The sequence below is a fragment of the Hakea prostrata genome, chromosome 11, assembly GCF_041222555.1.
Source record: "Hakea prostrata isolate BN-2017 chromosome 11, UWA_Hpros_2, whole genome shotgun sequence".
NCBI classification, from domain to species: Eukaryota; Viridiplantae; Streptophyta; class Magnoliopsida; order Proteales; family Proteaceae; genus Hakea; species Hakea prostrata.
Window position 1 is genome coordinate 26,253,789 of NC_142610.1, and position 16,619 is coordinate 26,270,407.

The 16,619-nt window shown below is 35.9% G+C and overlaps 3 protein-coding genes across 3 annotated transcripts; 1 reads left to right on the top strand and 2 right to left on the bottom strand.

Moving 5' to 3' along the window:
- Nucleotides 1-3,730: 3,730 nt before the first annotated feature.
- On the bottom strand, nucleotides 3,731-7,204 carry LOC149001212 (uncharacterized). The gene is made up of 2 exons (XM_089139275.1): nucleotides 5,873-7,204; nucleotides 3,731-5,059 (listed from the first exon to the last, which is right to left on the bottom strand). Exons 1-2 carry the CDS (start codon nucleotides 7,202-7,204, stop codon nucleotides 3,731-3,733), a joined length of 2,661 nt encoding a protein of 886 aa, XP_088995401.1.
- Nucleotides 7,205-9,924: 2,720 nt separating this feature from the next.
- LOC149001213 (uncharacterized) lies at nucleotides 9,925-10,875 on the top strand. Its single transcript, XM_089139276.1, has one exon. The coding sequence runs from the start codon at nucleotides 9,925-9,927 to the stop codon at nucleotides 10,873-10,875; it is 951 nt and encodes a 316-aa protein (XP_088995402.1).
- A 2,501-nt stretch (nucleotides 10,876-13,376) lies between these two features.
- LOC149001214 (uncharacterized) lies at nucleotides 13,377-15,082 on the bottom strand. The gene is made up of 4 exons (XM_089140732.1): nucleotides 14,888-15,082; nucleotides 14,476-14,802; nucleotides 14,228-14,307; nucleotides 13,377-13,885 (listed from the first exon to the last, which is right to left on the bottom strand). Exons 1-4 carry the CDS (start codon nucleotides 15,015-15,017, stop codon nucleotides 13,499-13,501), a joined length of 924 nt encoding a protein of 307 aa, XP_088996858.1. The 5' UTR covers nucleotides 15,018-15,082; the 3' UTR covers nucleotides 13,377-13,498.
- Nucleotides 15,083-16,619: the final 1,537 nt, after the last annotated feature.

Here is a 16,619-nt window from a genome sequence, read left to right on the forward strand (position 1 = left end):
AAATAATTTAAATTTACTAAGTATTGGCATCAAATTAGGGTAGACATCAAATTTAAGTCCAAAATAACCAAAAATACCTCCCGAAATGAGGGGTCAAAATATGCCGAATCAAGGGCCAAATCTCGTCGAAATTTCAGCAAGATTTCGCCAATTCGCCCTATTCGCGAGGTAGTGAACCGGCGAACTCTGGCAAAATTTTGTTCCTTGCTTAGTGTGAACATTCATCTACAGGCTAAGAGATAGTTGGGAGAAAAATATTAGGTGAGCTCTATTAATCAATTAAGGAAACACCGCCTCTTTTGCATAAACAGATTACTTGGGTTATAAGTCTACTTAAATATTTCAATATCGAAACCTTGTGGACGCAAAAAATCCTCGCTAAGAGACTCACCCACCACAGCCATGTGTGCGACCGGGTCGAACATCGGATTAGTCAGGGCAAAGCCTTGGAAACCGGGGTTGGCAACCAAAAATAAAAAAAATCCATGGTATGTCAAAAGAGGTAAATCTCAGTATTCGAAAATGATATCCCCTAATGGAATCCTACATATAGCCAATTTCCATCAATTTGTCAATAAATAGCAAGACATTCTATATATTGCCCCCATTCACCATACAACACCTAATATACTTCCACCATTACCACTTATATAATATCTACAAACATAATATAGTAGTTGCATATATAAACTCATAAGATAAAGTGCATCCATTATTCAAAATGTAATCAAGCTGCATGCATGTAACCATGATAAACACCAAAAACAAACTTCAAATATCCCATATTTTTAGAAAAGACTTTTGACTAAACAAAGTAAAAACCAAAAGAAGTAAGATTTGGAGTTTATCAAACCTACAATACAATTGAAAATAATTCGTTGAATGAAAAAAGCTATAAACTTGAATCTTGCATGAAAAACTACTTAATTACTGGATTTTAACAATAATACAGGAAAGAAAAACCCATTATGAATATATTTTTATATATTACATGTACAAGATTATAGAGAGAAATCTTGGCATTGCAATGCCAAGTCTATGAAAATCCTTCTAGATCCGTTTGAACATTATAAAAAAAAGGAGAAAACTGGCTGAAAAAAACGGTAATCTAAGTTTTGGTCAAAAGATCTGGAAAAAAAAAAAAAAAAAAGTAAAACTAGTATTTGAATTTCAAAGATGAAACAAACTATCTTTGTAATCTAAGTTTTAGTCAAAAGTTCCTCTTTGGATTTTTTTTTTACCCTAGTATACACGTTGATATTTGTACCTATTGTTTTTTAAAATAAAATGAAAATTACAATTTTTTGACCATTGTGATCTTTCAAATGATTTTCTAGAAGAACAGAAAATGCATTTCGGTTTAGTATCTCCTCCCGCTGGAAAAGAAGAAGAAAATTAGTGCGAAATGAAAGAATAATTAAGATAAAAAAATGCCAATAAATCAAAATTACATACTTGCAAACAATGTCGAACGTTTCCTAGTAACTTATGGGACGAAGACCAATGAAAAGTATGCCCATCATTTTTGTATTAGGAGTTCAAAAATTACAGTCACTGCAAGTATAAGAAATAAACAAATTGCAGAGATTTTTCAAATTTTAAGACTAATATTAATAAAATGGTTAAATAACAACCATGACAAAATAACAAACGAATTAAAATTTATTGGATGAATATATTACCACTGAATCATTGAATTGTACCGATATTTTAATTTAGTCTCCTCCAATATCTTAGTCATTGTAATTCCAATGTTTCATTTTAACATAATTTTTTTCTCATATATTCCATATGAGAAACAAAGTAAAAGTTGGTGACTTCATTAGGGAATTAGCTTAATACAGAAATATCATGCCAATGATAAATGGATATTTGTGTACCATTGTTCACAACAAAAGTATGGCTTTCAATAACAATTAATAACACTTTTAAAAATATAAATAAATAAATAAATATAACCGCAACATTAGAGATAGATAGGATATGATTGATTGTCCTATAGAACACTGTTTCATCTTGCAAGTAAATAAGAAAACAGAAGTGGTTATTAATATAAATATAATTCTTATTTTTTATTTAGAATAATTATTGTTGTCTCTTTGTATTTTCATTTTATTACTACTTTATCTCTTGTACTTTTTAAAATTGTTAATCCAACCTTTAATTTTGTCTAAAATTACTAATGCTCTTTACCTTAAGTTCCGTTAGTTTACTGATGATGATGTGTCATCTATATATATATTTTTTCAAAATCTCAAAAATAACTCTACAGTTATTTTTTACTTATTTACTCTTTTTTCAAGTTATAAATACTATCCTTAATCAACTATAAAAATTAACTTTAAATTAAAATTTATCTTCTAAAAAGAAACCACCGAATAGAGGGAAGATTTGATTTTTCTTATCTAAAAAGAAATCGACAAATAAATGAAAATATGATTAAATAAAACTTAAAAAGGAACCAAAATATTATAAAATATCAAATATAATTTAAAGTTGGGAATTGAAAATTGCCTATTATATGATTATACATGTTAAAAAATTTCCCATCAATTAACATCTTATAGGTAGGTGAATGAATTCCCCCTTCACCCATCTTCTTTCTTCACCCTACCGAAAATCAACCACCTCTTGGCTTGTGTCCACCGCCAAAAACCACCCAAGAAAGGAAAGGGATTGTAATGTAAAATTTTCATTTTCTTTTTCATTTATTTTGAAAATTTTACAAAAATAACAAAAAAAAAACCAAAGTAAATTCATCAGCTAATTAATCGATGTGTATGAGTAATAGCGTAATAAAGTGGAGATCCTCTTCACTCGACCTGCTTGTGAGACAACCCTCCCTTCGACAAACCACATGAGTGTGGGACACATACTATCCTAGTATCCTGGGACCATCTATCGCGGTCTTCAACTATTGTTACTGCGAATCCTTTTAGCTCGTCTTGTTCTAGCTGATCCAATATAGGTGTTTTTTATGGATTGCCATTCAAGCTCTTATGCAAGATATGGGTCAAATAATAAATATTCTTTTTCCGGTGGTCTACGAGCTGCTGCTTAATCAATTAGTTATGAAATACCATTAACTCTATGTGTGTGACACAAACGTATCATGCGGGTCCCACTATTTCATGTGAGTGTCGGACAAGTTAGGTGAAGAGGATCGAGAATATAATATGATGGCTCGAATACCCTTAATAGACACGATCCATTACGCCCATAGACACAAAGGAAACTCCTCTCAACGGAAATATTAGTAGTACTTTTTGATTCCACAGAAAACACCCAAGATCATTATAATTACTAAATCAGGGTAAAATAGAAGGAGTATGTAAAGTAAGTAAACATCCAAGATCGATAATTAAAAAATTGAATTAAATTAAAGGGTAAGTCAGAAAATTTCCTGGACATTATTGCGTGCTTGGGGTTAAAATCAAAGACCAAGTGCCCGAACATCCCTTGCCCGACAACCCCTGAAGGTTCAAAGTCAGCGTACCACAGCAAATAACACACACCTATTAAAATGAATTAGTGAATTTTACAGAAGTCATGGTGAATTTTTAAGTTAGTCTCATCAAAGTGTCTTAGTCATTGTAATTCCAACGTTTCATTTTAACAAAAGAACACTGATCAGAACAAAAGAACACAGTTTCATCTTAAAAGTGAATAAGAAAACACATATCCTCTTCAACAACTGAACTGTCCACAAATGCACTTCCTCTCCTCCGTATCAAGGGATGGGTGCAAACCAAACTGGTGGAGACATATAGGAATGAAAATAAGTCGGACAGATGTTGAATTCAATTCTGTTATCTTCCAAGTGAAATACACCCAGATCATCACATGCTGTTGTTCTTAAATCAATGGCTGAACGAATGAAATAAAAGAATTGATCTGTGAAGTATATGCAATTTCCTTTGAATCCATCGTACTGAAGTGCTGAACAAGAGAACCCAGTGTTTGTGCCAATAAATAGCATTTGGTCACCCAAGTCCTCAACTCTAACCCAACATCGATGCTGTAGGTCTAACTTGAATAGCCAGAACATGACAGTTGAGGGAGATGGTGAATAAAATGAACCAAATTTAGTCCATCTTATAATCATTAGCAACTCTCCACGAAATTCCACCAAATAACGATACTTGTAATGACCCCTAATAGAGTTTGCTAAATCTAAATCTATTAATGAAGGAGGAGCAATGTTACAACTTGTTTCTCTTACCTGAGGAAGTAAGTCCAAGAGTACAAGATCATTGGTTGTCTTGATGGTGTACAGTCTTCCATCATAGACAATAAAGTCTTCAATATTCTTAGGATACTTGATATAGTCATGTGTCCACGCCCGATCCCCGAGCCTACAGAACGTTAGACAATGACTCAAATAAAGAGCTACGACCAAATAATCATCTGGATTGGTTGCAACTGAACTTGGGGATCCAACCATGTTGAACTTGTTTTCATCCAAATTAAAGTTGCTAGCGGTATCAGAAGCAGGCGACAGCAACATAGCCTTGTCAATGTAGTTTGGGAGCAGATAATCCTCCTCAAAATGAGGAATAAAAGGAAGAGTAGATTTATGGGGAAGTTCAATGTGAACCCTAGTAAATGGATTGTAAAGAAACATAAATCCCTCCACATTACCCAACATTATCAACCATCCCCAGTTAGACCCACAACACCGAGCACCACGGAGTTTAGGCATTTCTAAGTTATAGACTTTGCCATGGAAGGCACTGAAAAACCCCTGATGATGAAGATAACGTTTTGATTCTGAGAAGGAAAGCATCAGCCATGGGAATTGAGGTTTAAGAAATCCAGGCTTAAAGAGTTTGTCACGCCATAATCTACAAACTGCACCAATACGATGAAACTCCACCAAGTCTAATTTGTTTAGTATTATCATCAAGATTTCCTCCGGAAGTGCTGCCACAAACATAGCTGCAATTATATTATTATTCTTGAAACCACCATGGCAATGGCAATGGCAATGACAATTTACAATTGAGCGAACCTGCTGATTTGATGTTTGCGGTGAACGAGAGACTTGGATTTTAGCTACCTGCATAGAGAGCCAAGTCATGATTTGAGCAATATTCATAGGTAGGCCTCCAAAAGGGGCTCTATTAGGTGAATTACAAACACAGCAACAAAAGAATGACCAAGTGATATCAACTGTTTGTAAATCTGCATGCATATCCTAAAAATTATTCATGAATAAATTTCATCCAATTAAACAATGAAGAACCTGAAATTCTGAGGTGTCTATTTGGAGAGGGGAAGCCTCCAACATTGTTTTGCATATATTCACAATGAAAAAGTGTATGAATAAGTGATTCACATGCAAATTTCAAACATAGTGGGGCTGGAGAACCTTATCTAAAAATTAATAAGTTCCCAACACCATGACTTCATATGAAGCTCTTGAAAGAAAGTGCCTTTTCTTTGGGAGTGTGGGTACACCAAATGGCCAAAAGGATGTGAAAGAGGAAGGACAACAACCGGAAACAAAAACCGGAACAGCAAGGCAAAGGAGAGGGACAAGGGAAACACGAAAGGAAAACGTCAACGGAGAAGGCAAACCAACAAGCAGAATTACCAGAACGCCTCGCACAAACAAAAAACCAATATTATTAAGACAACTGCATTTAAGAAGGGCAAAATACAGCTTTCAATCTAGATCTATCTAACAAACTTAACCAACACTTGCATTGCAAGAGAACTTCTTATTGAAACATTGTAAAAAAAATTGGAAACCAATATATCATATATTCATTGATAAGCAGGACAAAATAGAAAGGAACCATTCCACATAACACAAACATAAAAATAAAGAATATAAAAATAAATAAAGCAAAAAAATCAAATGACTTACCCTCTTCGACAGCTGAACTGTCCACAGATCATCTTCTTCTCCTTCGTACCAAGGGATGGGTGCAAACCAGATGGGCGGAGACACATGAGAATGAAAATAAGTGGGATACAAATTGTACTCAATGCTGTTGTGTTCTAAGTGAAACACACCCAAATCATCACATGCTATTGTTTCTTCTTCACTGGCAGAACAATGGTAAAAATTCTCACATGTGAAGTATATAGAATTTCTTTTAAATCCATCGTAGTGAATTTCTGAACAAGATAAACCAGTGCTTGTGCCAATAAATAGCATTTGGTCACCCAGGTCCTCAACCTTAATCCAACATCGCTGCTGTAGATCTAACTTAAATACCCAGAACATGTAAGTTGTGAAAGATTGTGGATCATTTGAATCCGATTTAATCCATCTTATAACCATTAGCAACTCTCCACGAGATTCCACCAAATAAAGAGAACTGAAACAAGGTCCACCAGGATATATTGAATATAAATCTATTGAAGGAGGAGCAATGTTACAACTTGTTTCTCTTATCTGAGGAAGTAACTCCAAGAGTATAAGATCAAAGTTTTGCCGGATGGCATACAGTCTTCCATCATAGACAATAAAGTCTTCAATTCCATAAAGATTATTGATAAAGCCATCGCACACAGTCCACGCCTGATTCCCAGGCCTACAGAAGGCCAGATGATGGCCCAAATAAAGAGCTATGACCAAACAATCACCTGAGGATGCAACTAGCTTGAGCTTGTTTTTATCCAAATTAAAGTTGTTAGCAGTAGCAGAAGCAGGCGACAACAACATAGCCTTGCGAATGTAGTCTGGGTTCGGATGACAGTAATCAAAAAGGTGAATACGAGGAACAGTAGATTTAGGGGGAAGTTCAATGCGAACCCTAGTAAATGGATTGTAAAGAAACATGCATCCTTCAACATTACCCAACATAATCAACCATCCCCAATTAGACCCACAACACCGAGCACCACGGAGTTTAGGCATTTTTAAGTCGTAAACTTTGTCATGGAAGGCACTGAAAAACCCCTGATGATCAAGATCACGTCTTGATTCTGAGAAGGAAAGCATAAGCAATGGGAATTGAGGTTTAAGGAATTTAGGCTTAAAGAGTTTGTGACGCCACAATCTACAGACAGCACCAACACGATGGAACTCCACCAAGTCTAATTTGTTTAGTATTATCATCAAGATTTTGTCCGGAAGTAGTGTCATAATCGCAGGAGTACTGATAATATTATTCTTGAAACCACCATAGCAAGGGCAATGGCAATGGCAATGGCAATTTACAGTTGAGGAGCAGCTAGGAAGGGAAGCCATGCATGCGCTAACTTACCAAGACCAGCAAACAAACAGAGAAACTATTGAACGGAAGATCAATACCTGCAGCAGAAGGATCCACTGATAATCAAAAGATTGACGAATGCGAAACACTCACCCAGTAGCCCTAGGTGAGTCCGATTATCCAACTCTGCCTCTGCCTTAGCTCTAATAAGTGTCAAATCATTTCTTCCATCTACCTATCTGTATATAAATAGATCCGATCTCAAGGGTGTATGGCAATCTTTCTCGATTCCTTTTCTAAGAGGTTGAACCCTACTCTAACCCTGCTCTCTTTCTCGATTCCTTTTTCAATCTTGGTTATTTTTGAATTTCTTTTGGAAAGAAAAAGAAACTTTAAATTATAATAAAAAAGTATAAGTTACAAAAATAAATATTTAGGTTATGAAGAACCGTTGCTTTTTGTCTCCCTTCAGCAATATATTGAGAGAGCTGGTCCGGGAATTCCAAAGGGTCGAGAAGTTAGATGCTAACACATGACTTCAACCCTAAAAAGCTACATGCTGACCAAAATTCTCTTTGGTAAAAAATGCAAACTAATTTTTTTTTTCTTGTTTGTTTGTTGGAGATGCAAACCAATGGTAATTATTTACATTACTAACTATAGATATTTTATTTACGATATAAAATCAGATACAAAATTGTAGAAGCAACAAAGAAAAAAGAAAATATAAAATCAAATAAAGAGAATAACAAAAAAAGATTTAAAAAAATAATAAATAAATTGAGAAAGAATACCTAATTGTGGAGAATATTTTTTTTTCAAATTTTCCTTAACCCATGCTTATAAAAAGGGAAGAAAATAAATAGAAAAAAAAAAAAAGAGAGGAGAGAATAAATAGGGATTGAGTAGATAGTTTCTAATTAGGAATGACATTTTAAATACCAATAAGATTTGTTTTCAAAAATTTTCTTAACCCAAGTTTAAAGAAAGAGAAGACAATAAATAGGAAGAAAAGATGAGAAATGAGCATAATGTGGAAGATCAATATATGGGAAGTTTCAATGGTAGGTTAGTAGATAGTGAAGCAAATGTAATCTCAAGTGGAAGGGATATGAGGTTCATTCAGGCCAGCTTGTGCTCACCTAGATTACATCCTCAAAGGGAGCTTTGTCGTTCGCAAGGGTCAAACCCATGACCTCTCCACTGAGAAGGATGGATCTTACCACTCTACCAACCCTCCATTAACAATTCAGATTGGATATTGGCAGTATTATATCTACATAGCATTGTATTTGGACGGATTTAGATAAGATCCTATTGATTTTCGGAGATTCAATCGAATTTGGATCGTATTTGGATTATTTTGTTTTTGGGTATAAATGTAGATTGAATACAAAATTTTAACTACCCATTGATATTTTTTGAAATTTTATTAGTGAGAATTATTAGGTTTGAATTTAAGAATTTAGCAACTTCTCTTTGTTCTACTCTTCTTCTAGTCTTTGATTTCTTAAGTTTCTTTACTATTAATTTTCTTTGAAAAATTTACATTAGGGTTCCTTAACTCGTGCTTTAAATCGAGTTAAGTCACTTTAATCACTAAAATTACATTTAGTTCTAGCTGAAACTAATACCGTCACATAAGTGTTAACGTAACCATGATACCTTTATTTTAAAATAAAAAGCGAATGAAATTACCATTTTACCATTGGTACCTTATTCTTAAAAAACCATGTAAGTAGATGAATGACTTCCCCTTCACCTATCTTCTTTCTTCACCATGCTGAAAATCAACCACCTTCTGGTCCTGTCCATTGCCAAAAAGTAAAAACCACCCATAAAAGGAAAGGGATTGTAATGTAAAATTTTCATTTTCTTTTTTATTTATTCTGAAAATTTTACAAAAATAAGAAAACAAATCTAAGTAAATTAATCGGCTAATTAATCCATCCGTATGACTAATAGCTAAATAAAGTGAAGATCCTCTTCACCTAACTTGCTTGTCAGACCATTTTTCGAGACCCACATGAGTGTGGGAGCCACCTACCTTGACACACACAGATCGTATGAATGTGGATCTCACTATCTCATGTGAGTGTCGGACAAGTTAATATGATGCTGGAATACCCTTAAGGGACACGATCCATGACGACCCGTAGGCCCAAAGGAAATTCCTCCCAACGAATATATTTTACTTTCAATGCATGTTGCTCAGTTGTCTTTTTAACCCCTTTTCTCAATCAGTAGTAATTTTTGATTCCACAGAGAACACCCAAGATCGATAATTACTGAATCTCTACAAGATTATGTTTTGATTTGAATATTCTCGAGCTAGCTGGCTTTCCAAATTTCCAAAATTTCTCTTTTTGGAAAAAAATGAAACCTTAGATCTCGTTTTCCATTTTAGAAATAGATAAATTTATTGAAATACTGGAGATTTACAAGCTCTCAATATTTGATTCTCAATCTACTCAATTATTCCTTTTTTAACAAAATCCTGCTATATATTTTCAAAGATCAGTGTTCACATCTAAGGACACTCTCTGACGCTCTGCATTCCTTTCTTCATCTACAAGGTAATAGTTGGTTCCTCACTCTTCCGTCATTGTTTTTTAGTTTTTTTTTGTGGGATAATTGTAATCTTCTCCATTCAGGTAAGGTTTTTTCTTTTTTCCTATTCTCCATCAATGGGTATATGATTATTTATTGTAAATTTCCTTGTTAGTGATCGAACAGTTGAAGCAAGAAAGTGAAGATGGGTCGTGCAAAGGTGAAGTATGAACTGATTGAGAAAGAAAGATCACGTAACACTACTTTTCAAAAGAGAAAGAAGGGTTTGAAGAAGAAAACTTACGAGTTCTCTACACTTTGTGGTGTTGATGCATGCTTGATCATCTATCCCATGCAAGGTAATCGTTTGAACGAAGTAGAGACATGGCCAGAGAAAAGAGAAGATGTTCTTCACATCATTGATCGATTCAGAAAGAACTGCACAGCTACAGAAGGAAGAGGGAATCGTCACATTGGTATTCCAGAATTCTTTGAAGATCAAATCAAGAAGCTTCGTAGAGAGTTGACAGAGCTGCGACAACAAAACAGCAAAACCAAGTATCCCACCTGGGACGATCGTTTGAATATCCTGTCTGTGGATCAGCTCAAGAACCTTGCTCAATCTCTGGATTCAAAGATTGAATTTGTGAAGGATATGATTGATATCAACGAAGGGAATCACTATGTGTTGGATGATGTTGCTGGGTTGATTGAATACTCTGTTCCTCCACTGAATCAAAACCCTCCTCTCCCTCTTCCTCTTCCTCCTCCTCCTGTTTACAGGGACTCTTACAGTAGAACTACAATGGATGATAACATGCAGATACAGATGCAGATGCAGATGATGAACCATTTCCACCACCAACCCTGTTATGCTTTGGATTCATCTCATATGATCAATGGTATTGATGGCATGGGAAATTATTATGGTACATCCAATGGCAATATTCCTTATCATCATGCTCCTGCTATGGTAGCTCCAATCTCTAGTCAGATCTGTTACAATTCCAAGTTTCCAACGGTTGATGAGATGACCATGGTCAACAAGCCTTGCTACTTTCCTCGTCCATATTATGCACAGCAGCTACACCAGATCAATGACTTTTCAGATTTGCAGGGCTATCACCATGATACTCACGATGAGAAGCGACAATAGGTTCTTCGGTTCTGGGAGTTAGGGTTTATTAATTGTTGGATGAATTAATGTAAGTATGGTTCAAGAATAAGGGATATTAGGGTTCAAATTCTGGTTTTTATTTCTTTCTCTATATAAATTTTATATTTTTGAATGACTTAAGTTAATATGTTGAAAGCTTCAGAAGAATCACAACTGGTAGAGATTAGGGTTTTGCTTTGGTTTCTGAAACAACTTTGTACTGATCCAATGAAGGCACTTGATGGAAAAGCAAGTGAAAAGAATTTAGAGAGGCTAGCAATAGCATAATGAGGAGGGCTACATCATGATGATCTCATCATATCAGGCTGGGACTGTGGGTCCTGTCTAACTATGCTTAGGTGTAGTCAATTTTTGTGGCAGATTTTGGGCTCTTCTTATCTGTTCTCTCACCTCTGTCAACTCATCTTCCTCCTGCAAATTACATTCCATTCTCTCATATTTTATTTCTCTTTAATTTATGTGAGACCTCCCAAATGTGGCCACCCCCAATTATTGAAGACAAAGGCTGTTCTAAAGAATTTGAAACTAGGATGTGGCAAGTCTGATTTGATTAATTAGCGGCATCAATTTATGCAGGAAAATTGTTATTTTTGTGCGCATTTGGTATGATTTTAAGCTTTTTTTTTTTTTTTTGGAAGACATGGGTCATCATGGAGGTCAAAGTACTCTGGTTGTCAACATTTCAAGAAAATCATCTGGAACTTGAAATAGAGTGATGATTTTTTGCCTTTTCTCTCTCAATGTCTGTGTAGTATTATTAAGAGGACAAAAGGGAAACAAAAAGCAAAAGAAAGAGAGAGAAAACTGGCAAGAGATAGTAACACAAGCAGAACCAGAGAGGGTGGGAATTGGGTTTTGCAGGTTGATAAGAACCGACCATAATCTTATGAGATCTTAGTGTTTCAATGTTCAACATTAATTGCTCCAGAAAAAGCTTGTTTGGATCTGTTTTGTCGGCTCTTTCACTCTCATGTCTCAATAAGACAACAACATCATCAGCTCCTTCCACCTTCCACCTTCAAGCATCTTTCTTACTCAGACTGAAACAATGACTCCACTTTTGGTCCTCGTTGGTCCTTCACAACTGCCAACCCTAACAAAGGCAATACCCAACAGTACTATTTCACTTTTTCTTCCCTCTACAGTCTATCTGAATCCTCTCAACTCAATTTATTTATTATTTTATTCTTCTTAATTTCTAACTGGTTAATACTATATACTGAAGAACCAAATCCCCAGAAACAAAAGGGAAATTTGAATCTCTCCCTCCCATGCAATCTCAGATAGAGAGTAGTCAAGAAAAGTAACTTCCTTTAGATCGACCAGTAACTTCATGTACCACTAAAGAGTTAGATATTAACAAATCATGCACATACAACATGAAAGTGAGTTGATTAGGCTGATGGGTACCTTCTTATCTGAACTCATGATGTCTTGTAAAGATCTTCTACATGTTCGTCCCATTAAGTCAAAGTGACTGTTATGTACTTGATGGACTAAACTTTTACTATTTTGAGTTTCCTCAAATTGGGGGGAGTTAGGGTTTCTCCACCAACTGTGGCTACACCAAGATCACACTAAGGTTTGAGCTACTGTCGATCATGGAGGATTAAGCATCTAGTTTGCTCTTGATTCATGCAATATATAGAAAATAAGGACAGAATAATCCTAGTGGAGGCTTCCAGTTTGAACCACTGCAACTGATTCCACAAAATATTTCTAATACTTGGAACTAAAATTAGAAATGGAAGCTTTTTCCTACTAGTCCCTGATATTTTTCCTGGTATTGAAGTTCTCTATGCGCTCTGACATCCATCCGTGACCACTTAAATGCTCAAAGTGAATAAATATGGGAGTATTCATAAAATAAATAAATAAATAAATATAAGCATAAATATGGGAGTTCATTCCCTTATGATTTTAAATAGCTTTAAACCTCATTCATCTAGAGACTCAAGAATGATTTTACACATCATGAAACTACTATATATATATGTAAAATCATGAAACTACCATATATATATATATATATATATATATATATATATATATATATATATTGATTGAGTTTTGTTCCTATGGTTTACAGGAATGTCTTATTTTAGTTTCTTTTCCGAGCTTTATTTGTTTATTGTGCAATTGTAATCAGTTTCCCAAGTTTGTTCATTATCTCCTTAGAGTAACCTCCCTCAAGAGGAATGTCACTTGATAAAACTTCTGTAAAGGGAACCAAATTGTAAGTTATTTCGACATCAATGGAACTTTTTCAGTTCAAATACCTCAATTGAAGAACCAAAGTCTCCATCAATTTTCTCTGAAACTACTATAAGGGGGGCATTAGAGATAGAGGGAGAGAGAGCGAGAGAGATAGGTAGAGTAGCTGTCAAGTTTCAACATTGAAACCGGCAATCTTCACTTTCGTGAAGTTCTTCATTTATTTAAGCAACATGGTGGAAGCACAGTTTTAAGGAAACCTCTCTCATAGCTACCTCACTAAACAATTAACTCCCACCAACCCTTGCAGTTCACAACAAGAACACTAAAAGTTTCCAATAACGGCAAAAACATACATTATGACAAATGGGTAAGTTATTCTCCTTATTCAATTCTTCATAGGAAGGAACTCAAAAAACTGGTGCGGAGTGAAGTCTCTATTCATTGATTGAAAAATCAGCTTGGTCTCTTTTACACCATCACCAAAACTATTGGAATCATCGCTGCTCCGTAGAGGGAAGAGCTGAAGTGTGTTAGAATCTCCACATTCCTCTTTGTTTTGATAACTGTTGTAAAGGTTTTCCTGAAGACTCTCTTTGGAAATCATGAGCTGTGGGTTTGTTGCAGCTGTAGTGGGTCTAGGAGGAGGCATCATATGACACGTGCCATGGGTTTCTGCAGAGCTTGGCCTCTGCTGCAATTCTCTATCCTCAAACTGAACCCATCTATCTGCTCTACTTTCTGCTAGGGCTGCTCTTTGCATTGATACAGATTCCTGGAAAAGAAGAAAGATTAAGTTGAAGAAGCAAAGAAGGAAGAGTGAATTAAAACTAGGCACGAAAGTCCAAAGCCAGTGCTCAGTTTCATAACAACAGGCCCGACAGAAAGGAAAGAGTGCAGCTTTTAAGCCCTTTTAGTTTCCCAACATGCAAAGCCTTTGTTTACTCTCTCTCTCTCTCTCTGTGTTCCCTCCTTTCTATGATTTCATATAACCTTCCTTGTGAACTTTAGTCAGTCTTATATTAGCTCTATAAAAATTATAATTACTTCTAATCATTGGTTTTTTATTCTTCTTTTTCCAACTAAAAGTGTTAGACAAAGGAGACGAATAGAAGACCTCTGCAAATGTACTGCAGCTTGTAGGGAAAACCCAGTTCCTGTTCTGTTTTGCTTCAAAGCCAGCAATCCTAGTTGAACCTGCACAGAGGAACCCATTAAGCTTTTTCATAAACAACAAATTAAACAAAACCAGGGAAACCCTTTCTGGCCGGTGGTAACAATTCAAGAAAACCAAGTTCTTGTAACCCTAAAAACTCAGATTGTATATGCATATTCCATGTGGGCATGTATGAAAGTACTGGGTACCTGAATCTTTCTTTTCCAAGCTTACAGCGTCATGGTTTTGTTCTTGTTGGTGATCAATAGCAGCAAGAGATTCCAAACGACGACGGCGTTTCTGTCTTTCTCTTGCCTTGTGGTTCTGAAACCAGTAGAACACATTCTTGCCTTCAATATTACCAAACCGACGAAGCTGTGCAGTGATGTGTTGGATTTGATCCGCTGTGGGCGTTCGAGTCCCACGTCGATACAAATCTTCTAAAGCCCTTAACTGCTCAGGCGTGGGGTTCCATCTTCTATTCACCGCAGGTTGTGCAATATTGAACTCTCTGTTGCTTTGCTCAGTAATGGTTGCTGCAACACGATACAATTCAAACCCTAAATCAAAATCAACAACCCAGTTTCAGAAACAACCTTAAGCTGGAGAAAAGAAGGTTACCTAAATATGGGAAGAGATCAGAGCCATGGATAGAAGTAGGCCTTGGCATGAGAGGACGAAGTTTCCTGCTGTTGAAAGAATCAGACATGTTGAATCCATTACTACCATCATTGCAACCTGTCATCGACATTTTTAGCTAACTAGTTAGCTTCAGTAAGAGTTGAAGTGTGACTGTAGTAATGGGTTCTAAGATGGTAGTAGATTAGTAGCAAAGGGAATGAAAGAAGCCGGGAGAGGGAGAGAGAATTTTGTGATTTGAAGAGAAGAAAGTGATGGGAGAGGAGAGGAGGTTGACTGGGTTATACGTATATAGAAGGAGAGAAGACTAGAAGAGATACGAATGGAGAGACAATAGAGAATAGGGATGAGAAAGCGAGAGAGAGAGAGAGAGAGAGAGAGAGAGAGAATAATAGGTTAAGGAGAAAAGAAAAGCAGAGGCAAGATGGAAGCGTGGAATTCTGGGAGGGTATCGGTAGGAGCGAAGGAAAGCGACGTGACGATTGTGAGATTTATAATCAGGCTCATCGGCCCTCCTGCCTCCTCATTTATTGCCTTCCCTTGACTCGTGCCTTTCACTCTTTCTTCTTCGTCCGAACTGCCTCTCTCTCTCTCTCTCTCTCTCTCTCTGATTGTTGCTTCTTTGCCCCCCTATGATCAAATACTGACAAGGGTTGGAGGTTGGCTTCATGGGTTTGGTTCGATTTTTCATTTTTTTTGGGCAATAGGGTTTGGTTTGATCCAATAATTCATTTATGAAATCTTATTGGTACTATATAATTTCCCAAATTTCTTGAGATGGTGGTTTTACATTATGAGTGGTGTAGACTCAAGATAGGGCTTTCACCCAAAAAAAAAAAATTTCAAAGATGGGGGCACCTTACTCGAGGACTAGATTTTTGCATATGCTGGTGGTGGGAAGTGCAGATCCTCTCGACCCAACTTATCTTCCCTTCCCTCTGCTCTCATGCATACACCTATCCATAATAGACTATTCTTGTGTCAAATTCACTGAGTTTGGGAAGGTAGAAAATGAATTGCATATAAAATTACTTGCAAATATAAAGATCCGCTTGCATCTAATTTCAAATTTGCTATTGACATTTTGTATAGAAGAGATTGGACTACTAGGATACGAGTAAGTCTTGAGACAATCATCAATAGATCACCAATATAGCCTTATTGAAACAATCAATAAATATTACTGATGTACAAAATTGTCTCCAAACTTATACTTGTGCAAAAGCCATACTAAATTTGCCCATGAGAATACTTAGGTGGTGCTGCACTTAGAAGAATGCAAATGTTAGCTTAAGCACATGCGAGAATAGACACATCAGTTACACAACATCCTTCCCATTAAAGATGGCATCATTTTTGTGACATGATATGATATGTGTGCTGCCATTCTCTCTCTCTCTAAGTGACTATTTTATCTTTCAAAGTTGGAAAGATAGGATAGTAAACATGGGTCAGTCATTTCTAGCGATCAATTTCAGTTCAACATGGTTGATCTTTTCAAATCAGTCTTCATTTGACATTATGGTCCAATAATGATTTCAGCTGATTCTTCACCGTGATAATCCAGGTCATCTGACACTCCATGCCCCTCTAAGCCTTTCTTGTCCGGTCAATTCAACCCATCTGTCATGTACCATTGGAGGGTTCGTTAATTTATTGTGGCTGTTTGTATTTGTACCAAAAATAAAAGCATCCATTTATGGAACCACAGTGA